The sequence below is a fragment of the Patella vulgata genome, chromosome 5 (assembly GCF_932274485.2).
Source record: "Patella vulgata chromosome 5, xgPatVulg1.2, whole genome shotgun sequence".
In the NCBI taxonomy this organism is placed as follows: domain Eukaryota; kingdom Metazoa; phylum Mollusca; class Gastropoda; family Patellidae; genus Patella; species Patella vulgata.
In genome coordinates, this window is record NC_065883.2 from 26,644,015 (window position 1) to 26,661,208 (window position 17,194).

At 32.8% G+C, this 17,194-nt stretch overlaps 1 protein-coding gene across 5 annotated transcripts in view; it reads right to left on the minus strand.

Annotated features, from left to right (window-relative positions):
• Positions 1 to 2,580: 2,580 nt before the first annotated feature.
• LOC126821844 (proteoglycan 4) overlaps positions 2,581 to 17,194 on the minus strand; it is a 42,148-nt gene continuing 27,534 nt past the window's right edge. For 2 of the 5 annotated variants that reach the window (XM_056101081.1, XM_056101082.1), the window contains exons 2-6: positions 9,608 to 9,862; positions 7,965 to 8,699; positions 7,490 to 7,599; positions 7,162 to 7,255; positions 2,581 to 6,386 (exon numbers count right to left, since the gene is read on the minus strand). In XM_056101081.1, coding sequence (XP_055957056.1) covers positions 6,333 to 6,386; positions 7,162 to 7,255; positions 7,490 to 7,599; positions 7,965 to 8,699; positions 9,608 to 9,835 — 1,221 coding nt within the window. In that variant the 5' untranslated portion in view covers positions 9,836 to 9,862 and the 3' untranslated portion in view covers positions 2,581 to 6,332. Of the gene's footprint in view, positions 6,387 to 7,161; positions 7,256 to 7,489; positions 7,600 to 7,964; positions 8,700 to 9,607; positions 9,863 to 13,621; positions 13,641 to 13,756; positions 13,888 to 14,667; positions 14,732 to 17,194 lie in introns of those variants that run through there. The other 3 variants (XM_056101084.1, XM_056101083.1, XM_056101085.1) reach the window with 3 other exon arrangements.

Here is a 17,194-nt window from a genome sequence, read left to right on the forward strand (position 1 = left end):
TGGCCAGACAAGAAAGGTATATGACCCCTTAATTGCAAATATAGTGAGTATTATAATGACAAGAGCAAGCGGTTGCCATGCAAGAGAACGAGCTAAAAAAGAAAGGTGCGATTTTTTTTTGTTGTTGCAAAATCAGGGCAATAATCCAGAAAAAATAGCGTACTAGTGTTGTGCATTGTCAATATACTAGTTCTTAGTGGGGCGGCGAATTAAGCCATCGCCTGCTTGGTTCATGTGCAAATACGCCCGCGAATGGACCAAGCAGGCGATGTCACAGTCAAGCGTTCAGTGTCAAAAGTGTTGTCATAGTTATATTCAATGACGTCGTTTAGTATAACTTTACCTGACATTTCTCAAATAGTATGCCGTTTGCTAATACCATACCCCAAAAGACAAGAACGGCAACATTAAGACTTTTCGGTTTCATACAAGCATGACGTTATTCTTATAAATGATAATGATTACTTAATTCTCACAATCATTAATGATTTTATAATGTTTCTTATCTAGCTGAGGTGTACTCACAATTAAATAGACGAATCCAGTTTCTGTATCGGGGATGGGTATCTGGTTCAGCAAGTTGCATTGCACAGGAATAATGCGGGCATGGACTCCTGCGTGCCAAATTGCATTGAGAAGCGATCTGATTTTGTTTCGTTTTATATAGTTCAAAATTTCGTTTTACTTGTCTTTACTACACTAGAATCTGGAAGAGTTGTTATCTTACCAGCGTTTTGGCTGAAGTGAAGGATAAGCCAATGAAACGGTCTGTTACGGCGACTTCTTGACATGTCATTCAAGGAACTGTGGGTAAAACACTAGAAACGTCAACGCTGATTGATTAATCAATGTCTGACGTCATAGGATCAATAGCCGCTCGTATGACCCCTGACACGACCCACCAAATCCGCGACAAAATGAAAAATCACAAATTAAGAAAATCATTTGGATGTTTGTTAGCAGGTCTGTCGCGCGTTGGACCTCGTTTCGGCAACTTGGATTTTCGATACTTTTATTGAATTTTTAAAAATATTTTTAGCCACAACACCGATGGGTGGATCTAAAAGTCATAAAAATCTGGCTCAGCTTCTGGCCTATAACTAAGATAACTAGAACAAACTTCGATGTTCACTTCAACAAATACAATCATATTTTAAACTCCCAAAACCAGCCCCGCTAGCCTGGAGGTCAGGTGTTCGATCCCTGCATTGGCCGAGAAAGTTCATCCAACTTGGTTCCCCCTTTGTCAGCGATGCAGGACGGAGGCCTGACAAGGACAGCTGTCGAGTCGTTCGGATGGGACAAAAAACCAAGTTCCCGTGCCGTGTACACATTGGCATGCACATAAAAGATCCATTTACAGTTGGAATTCGATATAAGAGTAGGCCGTAGTGCCCCTGTCCGGGCAAAATTTCCCTCATAGCACACTGTATGGCGTATGCCCGTCTTCATTAGCCCAGTAGGATGTTAAACCGCATATCTTTTATTTCCCAAAACCGGCCCAACTTTTAAGACCTTATCATCACAAAGATACGAATAATTGTAGACACTTGACGCATGGGCGGTGCATAAATCTCATGTAGCACTTAAAAACGATGATGATGGAATGATTCTCTGAAGCATCTTAAAAGAATCTGTTCATTAATGAGAAATTTGTGCATCTATTGTTTGGGCAATAGCTGTTACAGTTATTCTGATCCATCATGTGTGCATCGTCAAAATATAGAAGACAGTGAAGTACATGTATTATACCCATCATCTAATCAAACAATATTATAACTAGGTTGCCAGACAAATGCAAAATAATGATGAAGCGTCATAACCCCAACAGTAATTATTGGCAATTCTTGTCACATGATCATAAACACTTTGCATAAATTTAAAGGAAATCGACGAAAGATAACCAGCATCTACAAGGTTTATTTTCAAAGGGTAATTATTGGAAATTGTTCGAGATTGAATATCTTGTAAACATTACAACTGTGTATAAATGTCAGGTCAATCAGATGATAAATTTTGTCCAGAGCATTCACAAGAATTTTCAAATTGATCAAGGACCATAACTCTGATAGTTATCATAATTTGTTGAAAATCAACTGGATTCTGTGTATCGGAAGGTAACTTTAGTCTCAAAGGGCCATAACCTCAACAGTAACTATCACAAATCATTGTAAATCAACAGGCTTTTTTGTCCACTGAACATGCTATAGGGCTTATATGAGTGGTAGATGTATTTTAAGACCTATACCGTTTGTTTTGGGAACACAACCGATGTAGACTGTTATAGTCCATTGGCCAATCACGCTATTTTGCACAGATTTCGTCTAATAGTTAGGATGCAGCTATGGCGGGTGTGGCGCCAGGCAGGGTAAGCTTACTCTCCCGGACACCTGTTACCACTGTTTGTCGTGTATTTTGTACACGAGGAGCAGTCCATTTGCTGATTACACTATTTTGCTTGAATACACTATTTTGCCTATAACGTTTTTTAGGACTTCGAATTCTATCTTATGGTTCGGATTGTTCGTACTTGGTTTTATTTTATTTGCAATGAAATAAAGTCTTACAAAAATAAAGAAATATTTTTCATTCGCACTTTTATTACAACAGACACACAATGTTTACATGTAGTAAATAATATAATAGTACCAGGCAATTAATATACAATGCTGTAAATTTTTATATTATACAAAATATTAAACCTTACTTCAAAATATCATTAACATAAAGATGCAATAAAAATTACCAATCTAGAATCAAAATTATGAAATAGATTCTGATATTCAATTGAAATCAATCTGATTAAGATACATACAGATCTATATTTAGTTTTATTTTTTAATACTTTAGATGGACAGTACTACATGAAGATCTGACCGGTTGTAGTGAAAGGTCACGTCAGAGGTCGTAAGAGCGGCTTTTGACCCTATATTGATTAATCAGTGTCGACATTTCTAGTCCTTTACCCACAGTTCCATGCATAGCATGCCAAGAAGTCGCTGCAACAGATGGTTTCATTGGCTAAACCCACACGCCATCCAGAACGCTGGTTATATAACAACTCTTCCAGATCCTAGTGTAGTACAGACAAATAAAACAAAATTTTGAACTATAAAAAACGAAACAAAATGGGATCTGTGTTTTAATCAGAATGAATTGAAATTCGAATTTTAAATATAAGATTATATATTTGATCCAAATGAAACATAATTTATTTGAAGTTACTGAAAGAAATCTGATAATTTTAATTAATAAAACAAAGAAAAATATATAAATTAATTCTGAAACGTGTATTGACAATTTTACCCATCAGATATTACAAGCTTTTATTATTTAATTTTTCCTCTAAAAAAGATGAAATTTTTTAGCACCCCATATATGATATAGCACAGTGTATGTAATAAGATAAATACAATATATTTAATGATGACAAAAGATGATATATGGTGTACAATGTTATAAAGATAGGTTGCCAATAACATACGCCCACAGCAGATAAATCATCCGAGCGGTCGACAAGGGTTGTCGCATATTTATTTATTTGTAGGCAATTGGGGGCATTTACAAGACAATCACATACAGATCAGATTATAATTTTTGTCGTTCACAAGGGTCTACAAACTCAAACAAGGGCCTTAACTCTGGAAGTAATTTATAGAAACTTTTGGAATTTGACAGGCTTTTTTGTTTTACTAATTTAAATAATACATATAAATTTCATACAGATCGGATGATAACTTTTGTCATTCGAAGGTTCACAAAGTAAAACAAGGGCCATAAATCTAGAAATAATTGACAGAAATTGCTGAAATTCAATAAACCTGTTTCACAAATTTAAATGATGCATATAAATTTCATACATATCGGATGATAACTTTCATCAATCGAGCATTAACAAGGTTGAAAGACATAATAAATGGAAATTGCTGAAATTCAATAGGATCCTTCATCTCACTAATGTAAACAACATATATCAATTTTAAAACAATCGGATGAAAACTTTTGGCTTTAGATAGTTCACAAGAAATTGTGGACGACGGACAGGGGTAACGGCAATATACATCCACATTTCCATGTGGGCGTATAAAAATGGTATATCAAATATAGATATAAAGAAACATTTTGGTCATTTTACTTGGTTTTCTATAGTATATGGGAAGACACATAAGTAATAAATATACCATGATAAATCGATATGTTTCATTTGAAATTTTGGAATTTTGTCAAATATTAAATATAATTTCCTAAAAATTATTTGTAATATATAATAATGTTAATACATTTAATTTTAATAAAAAAATGCTGATTTCATGATTGCAAAATGCCCTAATATTTCTATATCCAAAAATACATATTTATCTACACGGTATTATATAAAAGAACTAGAAAATATATTCTGTCTAAAATCAGACATTGTCAAATCATGAAATTTTTAAAAATAAACTCTGAAACTGAAGTAAGGAAATTATCAGCCAAATGTTTCTAAAATTTAGTTTCAGATCTTTTTTAATCACCTTGGAAAGCATTCTATGTAGGTATCGCTTGCATAAACCGTAGCTTTCAATTTCAGAGTTTAATCAAAATGTATTAATATTGGTCTCATGCATACTAAGCTGTTGGTCCTATACATTAATGAAACACTAATTACAAGCTCAATTACTTGTGCTATTGATCAAATAACTACAAATGTCCCCTCTACTGATAAATATCCTTATTTTTAAGATACAATTGTAAGGGCCATAAATCTTATTCTTTGATCAAGTGTCTATCTCTTGTTCGCCACGCTCCTGGTAAAATATGTAATTCCAAATAGTACCAATAATTTATGTAATTCTTAAGCTACCGGACACCTGTAATTATTCACGAAAACAATTAATTTATTCTGATAAGACCTCTGGGTAGTTTGTTTTATATATAACACTAATATGATATAGTTTCACAAACACAGAATTTAAAGCAATTATATAAATTAATATTAATTACCCCATACCACTATCATTCCACCTATATATAGATAAAAGATGAAAAAATTATGATTTGGTATTCAAACATTTTACAATTCATATCTCAATGGAATATTTCTGTATTAACTAAATGATAATGTTAATTTGCAGTATTGTTAGTATTGTCTTATTATGCAATGAAGTTTTCTTCATCTTAAACAATTACATTTACAGGAAACAGTGTGAAACAAATCTTTTTCTGAAGTTGATAAATAGATGATCATGTAAACAGTTCTTCATATATTTTAAAATAATATAGTGAAATGAGCATGAAAATATATTTATTAAATAAATTGAATGAGTAAAGAATTAAAAATTTAAATAATTGACTAGAAATTGAGCACAAAATATAAACCGACTTCATTTAAATATACCCCAATAATAAGCCAATGAATGGAAATAAGTGTAAAAATTTGAGCTTTTAAAGTTTTTGTGTATAATAACTTTTGAATTGAGCTATGAACGAGGGGGGGGGGGGGGGACTGGCATGATGTTAACACCCCTTGGTGAGAAATAAGACAATCCACTTGCATATAAAACAGTTCAAACTTCTGTATCAATCTTTTGGATCAATTCACCGTTTCAGGAGTATTCACTTCCAGATCACTTTTCCCCAGTTTATGATTTTAAATAAATAATAACAATTTAAATGTATATGGTAAAAAATACATGTAATTAGAAATGATCAATCACATTTGGTTTAAAGCTACATACTTTAACTATATACAAAACATCTACAATCTCAGATTCTTGCGTTGTGTGTAAACATTTACACTCTATTTATATGTATAATAACAAAACTAATGTAAGCTTAAATATTATCATTTAGAAAAAGAAACATTACTTATACATTAGCTTGACCCAATACAAAGTCCTAACTTAAATACCTTAAAGGTAAAAATACCAAAATTCACAAACTGAATTAAGAAACCACTCGTATCCAATGCTACTTTTACTTTGAGTAAAATTGTGTTGGGAGTAGGGGTTTAAGCACATGTGAATAACTGAAGGTAACTTAATAAATTACAGACTTATAAGCAAACAACATTTATTTATTTCAGTCTGAAATACCTTAATATAACAGAATATTTCTCGTTAACAGAAATGATTTACTAATTTTGCAAATGGATGTAGATTTTTCTGGTTCTGCCACCATAGTGGAATAGAATTGATAAATGAATTCCAAATTTTATATAATGATCCCATTGAGTGCACTGTTTACATACAGAGATTGTACAGTAGTATAAATGATGAAAGATGTACAATATTTATATAAAGAAGTCTGTACAATATATATAATAATAACATATCACCTCATCATAGAGAAACTTAACTGACAATAATAACATTATTGTCCACTCCATCATCACCACATTTAACCGGCTGAAATATAACAACATAAGCATATTTGTTAATAATAAATTCAAATACATAATTCCTGCTCATAATAATGAATTTTACAAGTATAAAAATGGTATGTGCTAGATTTTCTTGTGTTTTGATAAACCAAAAACAAAATAATTTCATCTCAATCCATTTAAAATTTATTGTTATATTCTTGCTCAAAGTAGTCAATATCACTCTATCCAAGAAAATGATTTTGCCAATTACCTAGAAAACTCAAAATTCTACCAAACACATATATGAATTCACATGTTTAGAATTCGCTATAACATCTCATGCTCTTTCAAAAAAACAAAAACAGATATTTTTCAACTTTCTGTCTATGGACTTGGAATAAGAATTATGATTTATGTTTTCTTTATAATTATTTTATTCAGATAGAACTCGTATAATAGTATATATAATCGGAGTGTCAACAGGTACACCTTAAAAATAATCTTTTCCGAAGTTCCAATGGAGTTATCTCCCTTTAGTCTTTAGAAGTCACCAAAAGGTTCAACTATTGCCCAGTCCGACATGTGTCAAAAATTCTGTATCTCGATCGGGTTCTGTAAGCCCCAATCAACAATTTGACCAATTTTTAAAATATTCCAAAGAGAACTTTTGTATTAAGTTCACCAGCTTTAAAATGAGTTAAATTGTAGCGGGGAATACTTCTCTCCGAGACTAATCTACATGCTTTTTTTTAAATTGAATAAACTTATGGCTTAATATAGATACTTCAATATACATTATGTAGAAATGAAATATTTACCTCGTTTTTATTAACCACCCATTCATCATCTACAAGATATTTATAGAAATATTCACCAACAGGTAGATCTATTGTTGTTTTAAAACCGTCATCACTACAAAAATACAATGCTTCATTAACAATAATCTAGCTATTAATTTATCAATGTAAATCAAATAATATAGTGTCTGCCTTTTAAATATTTACTGTATGGAATAAGTTTATTATATCAAATTCTACATTTTAAGATGAGAAAAATTTGAAAAGTGTTATCCAAGTTTTATGCACTTAGTTAAATGATATTGTACTTTATGATATGAAACCTGTCTAAAGATGATTGTTTGCTTACCTTTTCTCTAATGTGAATTTTTCTTTCCATTCACTGAAGGTTCCAGAAACCTGAACATTTTCTCCTTCACTTTCCCATTTAAACTGTGTTGAAACTTTAGTGTCTCCGTTCTACAAATAACGTTATCATTAGCAAGTTTATATGGAAGGGTATCGCTGCCGATATTAAATGCTCTGCGACAATGTTGTTTCCATTGATTATATTTAAAAAGTACAATGTACAAAGTCCTAATACCGATAATAACGTCAAAATACGTCTAAGGCAAGAGTTAAATGTTAAACGTCAAATGTTAAGTGTTAAATGACAAATGTTTTGTGGGAAAATGCTTTTTTTTTTTTGACGTGTCTACATTTCTCTCATTACATTTCACATTTGCGCTCTGCCACATCCCATTTGTCATTCACGCTTTCTACATAGCAACTTTCGCACAGCATCAACTTTCATATGCAAATATTGGTAGTCATCTAGTTCTTACCTGATGTCCATTTACCTCTGATGTTCCGTTAGTAACTGGTTCTGGTTTGGTTTCCTCTATTCCATTCTCTGTTGTTCCATTCTCTTCTGTTGTTCCATTCTCTGTTGATTCTTTTTCTACCAGAGGTTCTGGTGGAGGAGGAGGAATATCTTCTGTGCTATTTTCAGCAACTGGAGCATCAGTTGATTCTGAAGGCACATCTGGTTCTGGTATTGATTCAACTATTGGCTCTGGTGCTTCTGGTTCTGTTACCACTGGTGCTTCCGGTTCTGGCTGGGATTCAACAACAGGTTCTGGCTGGGATTCAACAACAGGTTCTGGCTGGGATTCAACAACAGGTTCTGGCTGGGATTCAACAACAGGTTCTGGCTGGGATTCAACAGGTTCTGGTAATGATTCTACCACAGGTTCTGGAGAGGCTTCTGTAACTTCAACCGGTTTGGTTTCTTGAAGAGGGGCTGGTGGCTCCGGCTTTGTTTCCTCCACCTGAGCAACTACAGCTTCTGTTTTAGGTTCTTCAACAACCGTGGGAGCTACTGGTGTCTCTGTGGTTTCTACTTTAACCTCCTCTTTCTTCTCTTCTGGGGCATCTTTAACTGCTTCTTCGACCACTGCTTCAACTTTAGTTTCTTCTGTTTTTGGATTAGATGGGGCATTATCCGCAGCAGGGACTTCAGTATTAGATTCTGCTGCAGGTTTTTCAATAGGACTTTCTACTATGGCTTCACCATCTCCCTGAAATAGTCATAATTTCTTCAATGAACCTTTCAAGATCATTCTACAATTAATGGTAATTACAGATATGTTACCATTACAGATGGATATTTCAGACATCCCTAGTCTAATATATTCTAAATCACATCAAACAACAGGACACCTTATTGGAATAACTGGCACCACTTTCCACCACAAAAAATGAAATGGAGGTTCTGCTCTGACTTGGCTAATGAAGATGGGCATACATTGTACGCCATACAGTGTGCAATGAGGTAAATTTTGCTGGGGCAGCAGCACTATGGCCTACTCTTATATCGTATTCCAAGAGTCAAGGGATCTTTTTATGTGCATGCCAAGGTATACTCAGGACCTTGTTTTGTTTCCTTCGTATCATCCGAAAGATTAGACAGCTGTCCTTGTATGGCCCTCCGTCCTGCACCCCTGACCAGGTGATGAACTCAGCCAATGCAGAAAGCCGAACATGCATCCTTCAGGCTAGTGAGTCAGCATCTTACCCACTTAGCTACTGTGGTTCCCTCCACCATAATGAATGAAGATTCAAATCAACAAATTGGGGAAAATGTTCGAGAGAGAGAGATGGGGTTTATCGTCCACTTGATACAAACTAGGTCATTTCGGGACTAAAATGATTCTATTTTATTTCAATTTGCTTGTGCATAAGAGTCCTTAGCAGTGGGAGGAAACTGGAGGACACAAGAGACAACCCACGAGATTGGACAGACGACCCTACTCTTTGTCACGTACAACTGAGGAATTGAAACCCCACCAGTTGACTCAATGACAAACCTGTCCTATGATGCAACATGCACGCACTAACCATTCGGCCATCCAACCCCAATTATTTGTAATAACAAAAGTGGTAATTATTAGGTTTATTTAGGATACAGCAAGTGTACAAATCTTACCTCAGTTCGTTTATTGTCTTCTACCTTTTTATCAACTGTTTCATCTTCTGTCTTTCCTTCTTCAACTTCCCCATTCTCTACTTGTTCTTCTGTTTTAGTTTCAATTCCTGTTGCCTCACCATTTACTTGTTCCTCATCAGAACTTTTTTCACCTTTAGTATTTTTCTTCTTTCCACTTTTTTTCTTCTCCTCCTTGTCCTTCTTAGGTCCACTTTGTTTATTTCCCATATTTTATTTTGATGAATAAACTATGCTCTGTAAACAAATAAACAATAGACATTAGTTAGAAATTGGAATAAAGATTTGATACATTACCAGTAACTAAAAGAGATAAGATCTATGAATATGCTTTACAATTAAGTACACAATCAAACAATTTTCGAGAGTATTTGAAATGATTTGGGGGTATTCTTTATTCGGTGGCAATTAAAACTAATTGAATTCAATTAATTTTTTTTTCTTCTAGGGATATGACATATTCAGTAATATAAATCAATGCTATGAACTAATAATCAAAAATATATAAACAGATGAGGAAAATAAATGCTTTGAAAGATTCATAAAAAACAATACATAGAATAATCACTATAACCAATATTTCATTTATGAAAAAGTACACACAAGATGACAGTCATATTGCAACACAAGACCAACTATCACTGATGTAACCTTGACTGTTTTTCTTTCTTTAAAACATCAACTGCTAGTGTATCATCCATTTCTTAAAAACAATGTGTCACAGTACTAGCCTAATCTAATAAGTATATATCTCTTTCAGCTTGACAAGACTTTGCAATAAATCTATTTACCCATTACTAAAACTCACTTAGATTTGTGTAAGGCACTCCAAATATTTCAACTTTCTACTATGACCAAGTTTTTTACATTTTTGTTTTACATTCTTGGTCAAAACAAATATTTTGTCAATGAAAACAAGTGAATTAGTATTATGATTTTTAATCCAGTATCTAGTCTTGACAATGCAACTTACATATACAATGTACCCATAATACTTGTATCAAACAATCCCATTCAACATATACACAACATTCCATAGTAAGAATATCACAAATACCTTGACTTAATTATGAAGGAGTTAGGTGTGATCCTTGTGACATTTAATGTTATCAGTAACGGTAAATGCTGGCAATAGCTTAAACAGAGATATGTAGCACATACATCTATTGTTAAATTCCACTTCGGTCATATATAGTGTATCAGACAGTTTAAATCAATTTTCCTTTCTAAGGTCTTAATACATTAGCTCTAAAAAGACAATTCATATCCTGAATTTTCCATTTTGTTTTCAGAATGAACAATCTTTTAGAATCAAGTCCCTGTTTTATGCAGCATACACAAAGTAACTTCAATAGGGTTATTATGTGTGAAACAGGATCGTCTACGTAGATAATGTTTTCGATCCAAGTACAACAGCACGTATCATTTAATCAACAATCATAAGTTTCAGAAAACAACTCTTAGAATAATTTATGAAAACTTCAATAGGGATTTTCATACCTCAAGCATATCAGTAACAATAATTCTGGAAAATAGCTATTTCTTATAATTATCTAGTATAAAATATAGTTTTTTTTTTGTGATGAACCCAAACTTTTTAACTATTGAAGCTGCTGATACTCATTTTCAATTCATCATTATGGATTTATGATTAAGGAATTGAATCAAACCATTTTTCAGATTAAAATTCCTGTCAAGAGTCAACTTTCACAATATTGTAGTTTGATATGGATTAAATACTATTCCTTTTACCAGATAAATGAGTTGGCAGTCAATAACACAAAGCTGAAATGTCACAAAATCTCAAATTAACATCTACAAGTAATTATATATCACATGTTTATTATTGATTCCAGATTGTTCTAATATTCTCCCATATATACAGCATTGTTGATTTGACAGCCTGAACCATAAACCATGAACTTATATAATTAGCATGTTAATTAAGTGGACTTTGGTTACTTATTATATCTACATGTACTGTGTATACTTTTGAGATCTAGACTCATAAATTAGGAATTAGTTATCCGAAATATTTAAAACATGACTATAAAACCTCATTTGTAATAATCAAAATGTAATATATAAAATTCCATAAATATTTAACATGAATGTTAATGTGTTTTCCATACAGTTATGAAGTCCTCAACATGTCTTTTTCATGTTTATATGTAATAATATGTGCTGTCAAATCTTGAGTTAAAGGGATATAACCAGATGTGTTTGATGCAATCTGCCATGGAGACAAAAGCTGGCTTTGTAAGCTGTCAATAGCCAGGTTGAAACATTCTATTTGTTGGTTTACATCCTTACTCTGATTAATGTTGACTCACATGTTGCATTTCTCACATCAGGTCCCGCATCTGGATTATCAAGGCAACTTTACTAACTCTATGCTTTTAATATATCTAATACAACATTTATTTTCAAATATTGCTGGCACAATTATATGTAACATTAAAGATATATTATGGGAGATTAGATAACGAGTTAGCAGTTCTCACTATAATACATGTAGTTAAAAACTAGATAATGTAAAGGCAATTTGCTTAAAATTTCAGTCAAATTGATCCACTATGAACCAAGAAATAAGCGATCAAAAGTTCCATATAGCCTCGGTCATCATTACTAAAGTAGGTACAACAAAAATCATAGTCTCGATTATCCATTTAATCGTTAAATCGAGAAGGAAAGCTATGCAGCAAATCGGATCATAATCCAACAAATATCGCATACTAGCGCCGACATTAATGTTTAATAGTTTCTATAACATTTCGGGCCTAAAGAAAGACCTACAATTGGCAGACTTAGCTCTTGCATAATGTATGTTTAAGTGGACAACAATCAATTTCTTTGCTGATAATTTTTAAATAAAATAATATCGGTAGTCTGTAACCAAATTTACAAGATAGTTATACCTAATATTTTCATTGAAACTAATATCCAGTGTGAAATATCTCAACAGTGTATTGGATCAAAAGAATGCAAAAGTATTTAAATATTAATTTGGTAATATTTTCCACTACTTACATGTTGGATAAATATATTGTCTTGCTCTCTAGACAATTTCAACCAGATTGTATCATAGAAGCAGTCCTATCAGAAATGATGAACAACTGAATCAATCTTGAGTTTTTGTTCAGTTAACTCCACATACCATCTGAGCTATACTCATTCCGATTCTAAACAAAACTCAACTTATCTGAGCATTACTTAGTTTAAATAGTAATAGATATCACTCATAACAAATACAACTTTATATGTTATCATTTGTTATTTTAGCTATTTAATATTAGCAGATGTTTAAACAGATGATATCTCATATCAAATTATATAGTCCCACCTATCAGTTCACCATTTTATATATCTTTTGCCATTCATTCATAAAAATTATAATCCCTTAATTCCAAAATAATCTTGTATTTGGACATGTAGGAGTCATTTACCCAGTTCATGTGAAAACAAGGATCATAAGGCAGTCCACTTGAAGAACAGAATATCCAATACGATATGGAAAGCTGGTCGAAACACAAGCAACTGAGATTAATAATATAATGTAATATACTTCAAAGGGTCTGTCTTGGATTTCTCTGGAGAATGGAGAACATAAAAGTTGGTTGAAGTAGGTCTGTTAAATCCAAAATGTGACGAAACACTTATTTATGGCAAGGTCTAAAACTTAAGATGTAAACAGGGCTAGCACTAACCCTAACCCACAATTTCGCCAACAACCACGTGCCCTAACCCCATTACATCTTGTGCCCTGTGACGAAATCTGCAGTTGGCCTTAATTATTAGACTTTACCCTTATTTACCTTCTCTGAAAAATTCAAAATTAAAATACTGAGCTGTTTGGGTATGTCTGCTAGATTTCCCTAACATGGTCATTATTCAATTGTAGAAGTCCCTGATCTGATATATATCTCAGACTACTCTATTCGTCATTTCTAAACATTTCAAATATGATTTAATTAGATTTAACTCAAGGTACTAAACCTTTAAATTAAAACAGCAAAAAACATTCCACTCCTCATGCTATTTGAACTTTTGAAAAGAACATATTTATCAAACCATGGTTTCCCACTTCTACAGAATTACAAATTCTTCAACAAATACAGAAAAATATGTTACCTTGTCTAATGTTTTAAGTAGTAGAGGACAGAAAAAATCAAGAGCACTTAAAACCAGACATGACCTCAAAAACTAACAGTGTACTGATCGGTTTGCATAACTTTAAAACACAGTGTTCACGCTGAGCAAACAACATCCAACATCTTTCCCTCTCTGCCAGTCTTTGTTTATAAACTGCATTGTAAATCTTTGAATAAATACTGCACAAACTTGCATCCGTTTCTTATACGTTGTTTTTTGAGCCAGCTATTAGAGGGTGCAATCAACGTTTGTATTTAATTCTTGCAAACAAAGTGACAGTGACATGACAGATGAAAACACTTTTTACTATAGTGGCAAAAAGGCTGGACTAATAGGTTTTGCAAACATAGAAAAAATATCAATAGTGATTTAAAGATTTTACAGTTCGTTTTTAAAACAACCTTCTACTTGTGGTGTAAAGTTTTTTGTTTTTTTAAATACAGGGTAGCATAAAGCACTGCACAAGGATCATAGATCTGTTATCCTAGAAAGCTAGAGAACATTTTCCTCCCTGCGGTAAGGTACTGGCTCACTAACCACAAAGACTGGGGTGTGATCTTGGTATTGCCTGGGATATTATAGTGTGGTTTCCCCCTTGTCAGTGGTGCACGACGGGAGGGCCTTGAAAGGATGCGTCTAGTTGTTTGGATGGGAAGAAAAATCGCAGTCCAAATTACATATTACCATGAACATAAAAAGGTTAAATCCCCTTTCATTCATTCTTACATGTCATTCATACAATACATATATCGGTACATCTACCAGTATACAAAATTCCTGATTTAAACATTTCAAAACAGTGTTTAATCTAGGAAATGATACTAAGCTCTTTTGAAAAGTTTTCATACAAGAAAAACAAGAATGAAAATAAAATTTGCAATCAGTTTTACCTGCAATATAAAGTTCACCTGATTCAGTCGTAGATTTCCTGCTAATGACTAGTGTACAACTGATACAAGCTATTACAATCCATGAATTATTGATAAAGGGGCTGAGTCATAAACTCAAAGCTGTAAATTTCATAAATCAGGTTTTAATACACTGTTCATAAGACTAATCAATATATTGTAAGTAATACAATTTCATTTATTACCTTATAACCATTTATTTATACTAGTAATATGTATTTTATAAGTAGTAACTACTTATAAAATACATATTGCATTAACTCATGTTTTCTAAAATCAATCCAACCATTAAAATTATATATTAGGGAAAGGTGTCTTTGTGAAATGTGTTTGCTTATAAAAATGGTTAACTACCTGTTTCTTTCAAAAACATGTTAATTTATACATTTAATATTTCATGTACGTGAAATCTTCAAGCCCAACTTAATTTATATGAATATTTATATTCACGTATATACAGGCCACAATTAAAATCACATTATATTCTATGTTAATATCATTTTACTAATTAGAATTTATATCACATCCCTTCATATAAGAGTACTATTAAAGTGGGATTTAATTAAAATTAAACAATATTAAAGAGGCATTATGTAAGAACTGAACTTGCTTACTGCCAGTGTGTTTCTGTTTACAAATGTTAAATTAAACTATTATTTAGATATTATTCACATGACAAGTCCATAATCATCCATCAGATGGCTTAATGCCTGCCATACCTGTGTTAAACCCTAATATGGCTGGTGACTTCTGATGAAAGGACTGACAATCAAGACTGTTGATCATCGTGGCAATGGTACTAATAATAACCAAGGGCCAGGTGCGGATCCAGACGGGGGGTACTAATAATAACCAAGGGCCCAAGCAATTCCTAAGGTTGCAATGTATACAATTGCTTTCGGAATGAGGCAGCGACGAAGACTCTGGGGACTACACTAAACCACTAATGCATGCAGCACTCTGATGATTACCCTTTGCTCCAATGTATGCCCCCCCCCCTCGACAAAATCTAGTCAAAACTTCAAGTATCTGAACTTAGCTCAGATTCAATTAATTTGACTGAAATTTTCAATATTTTCATTATCCACTTTAAAAACAATTTTAGAAAGAAAGGCCGGCAATGAGGAGTTCACATAAGAACAAATTTTACATCAGACAAGGAAGTTTGTGTTTTATATAAGGTAAAATATATTTCAATTAGCTCTTCTTAGATCTAATGAATAGAAACCAACAGCTGGGTTAAATTCCCACGCCTTAATCCCCAAATAAATAGGTGTCACTCATTGATTTCTTGCACATTTATGTTTTTATAAAGCATCAAACAATCAAACTACTGGTTCTATTTATCCTTGTATTTGGAAGATGGTGGAAAGGACAATGTATGTTGCCATCTGTTAGAGGGAAATACCTACCCATGTTTGTCCAAAAATGTCAAATGAAATACATTCGTGAATCAGACCAAATCACCCAAAGATAGGTTGCCAGCCTTCCAGGCAATGAAACATACGCCCACAGCAGCTAAGTCGTCCGGGGAGTCAACAAGGGTTGTTACATACAATGTATTTTTTCTTTGTCAGAAATGAAAATTTTTACAACACACTAAAATATTACAAGGTAACAACCCATTTGGCTTCTAGTTCTGTCTTATTCTAACATTTAGCATACAAAACATTTTATATCAATTGCCATAATCATCGGAAATCGTTGAAAATTGATAGGATTCTTCGTCTCATGACCTTAAAAACTGGATAAATTTAAAGTCCATCAGGTATTAACTTTAGCCTTTAAAGCATCCACAAGATTTTTCAAAGTGGTCAAGGGTCATAACTCTGTCAGTAATTATCAGAAATTATTGAAAAACAAGGCTTATCCATCTCATGATGGTCATATAAAAAGTAATTAATGAATGATACATAATTAATTTACTGACCTGTCAGCTAGATAGATTGACATATATGGTGAATAATATAATAAATGATTGTTGTGATTATCAGGGAGATATCATCTGGTTGATATGAGATATTATATAACATTATAATTAATTATCTACATGTATCCATGATAACCTTAATAACACATATATGTACACATACTACACATGACAAATTGCAGATTCGAAAATTAAGGATTCGTTGTCCACCTAATGTAAACAAACCATGTATATAAAGCCGGGAAGACAGGGGCAGTTGATGCAAATAGTTTTTAAAGATATAACTGATTAATTTCCAAAAATGTAAACATTTTGTAAAAACTTTCTATGGTTAGGCTACACCAATTTGAATTTCTGTTCTTTGGGAACACCTGTCAAAATTTTGCTTCCGGTTTTAGGGGGGAAAAAAAAATTAAAAAAACCCCTCAAAATACTTGGTTGCCCTTCTCAAAAGCATTGAGCTCAAATTTTTAAAGTTTTGACATTTAAACAAGAGTTTTTTTCACGACACTCGAGTGTTGATTTACAGAACTAAAAATTGAGTTGCTTTGGCCTAATGCAAATAAAATAGATCGTCAC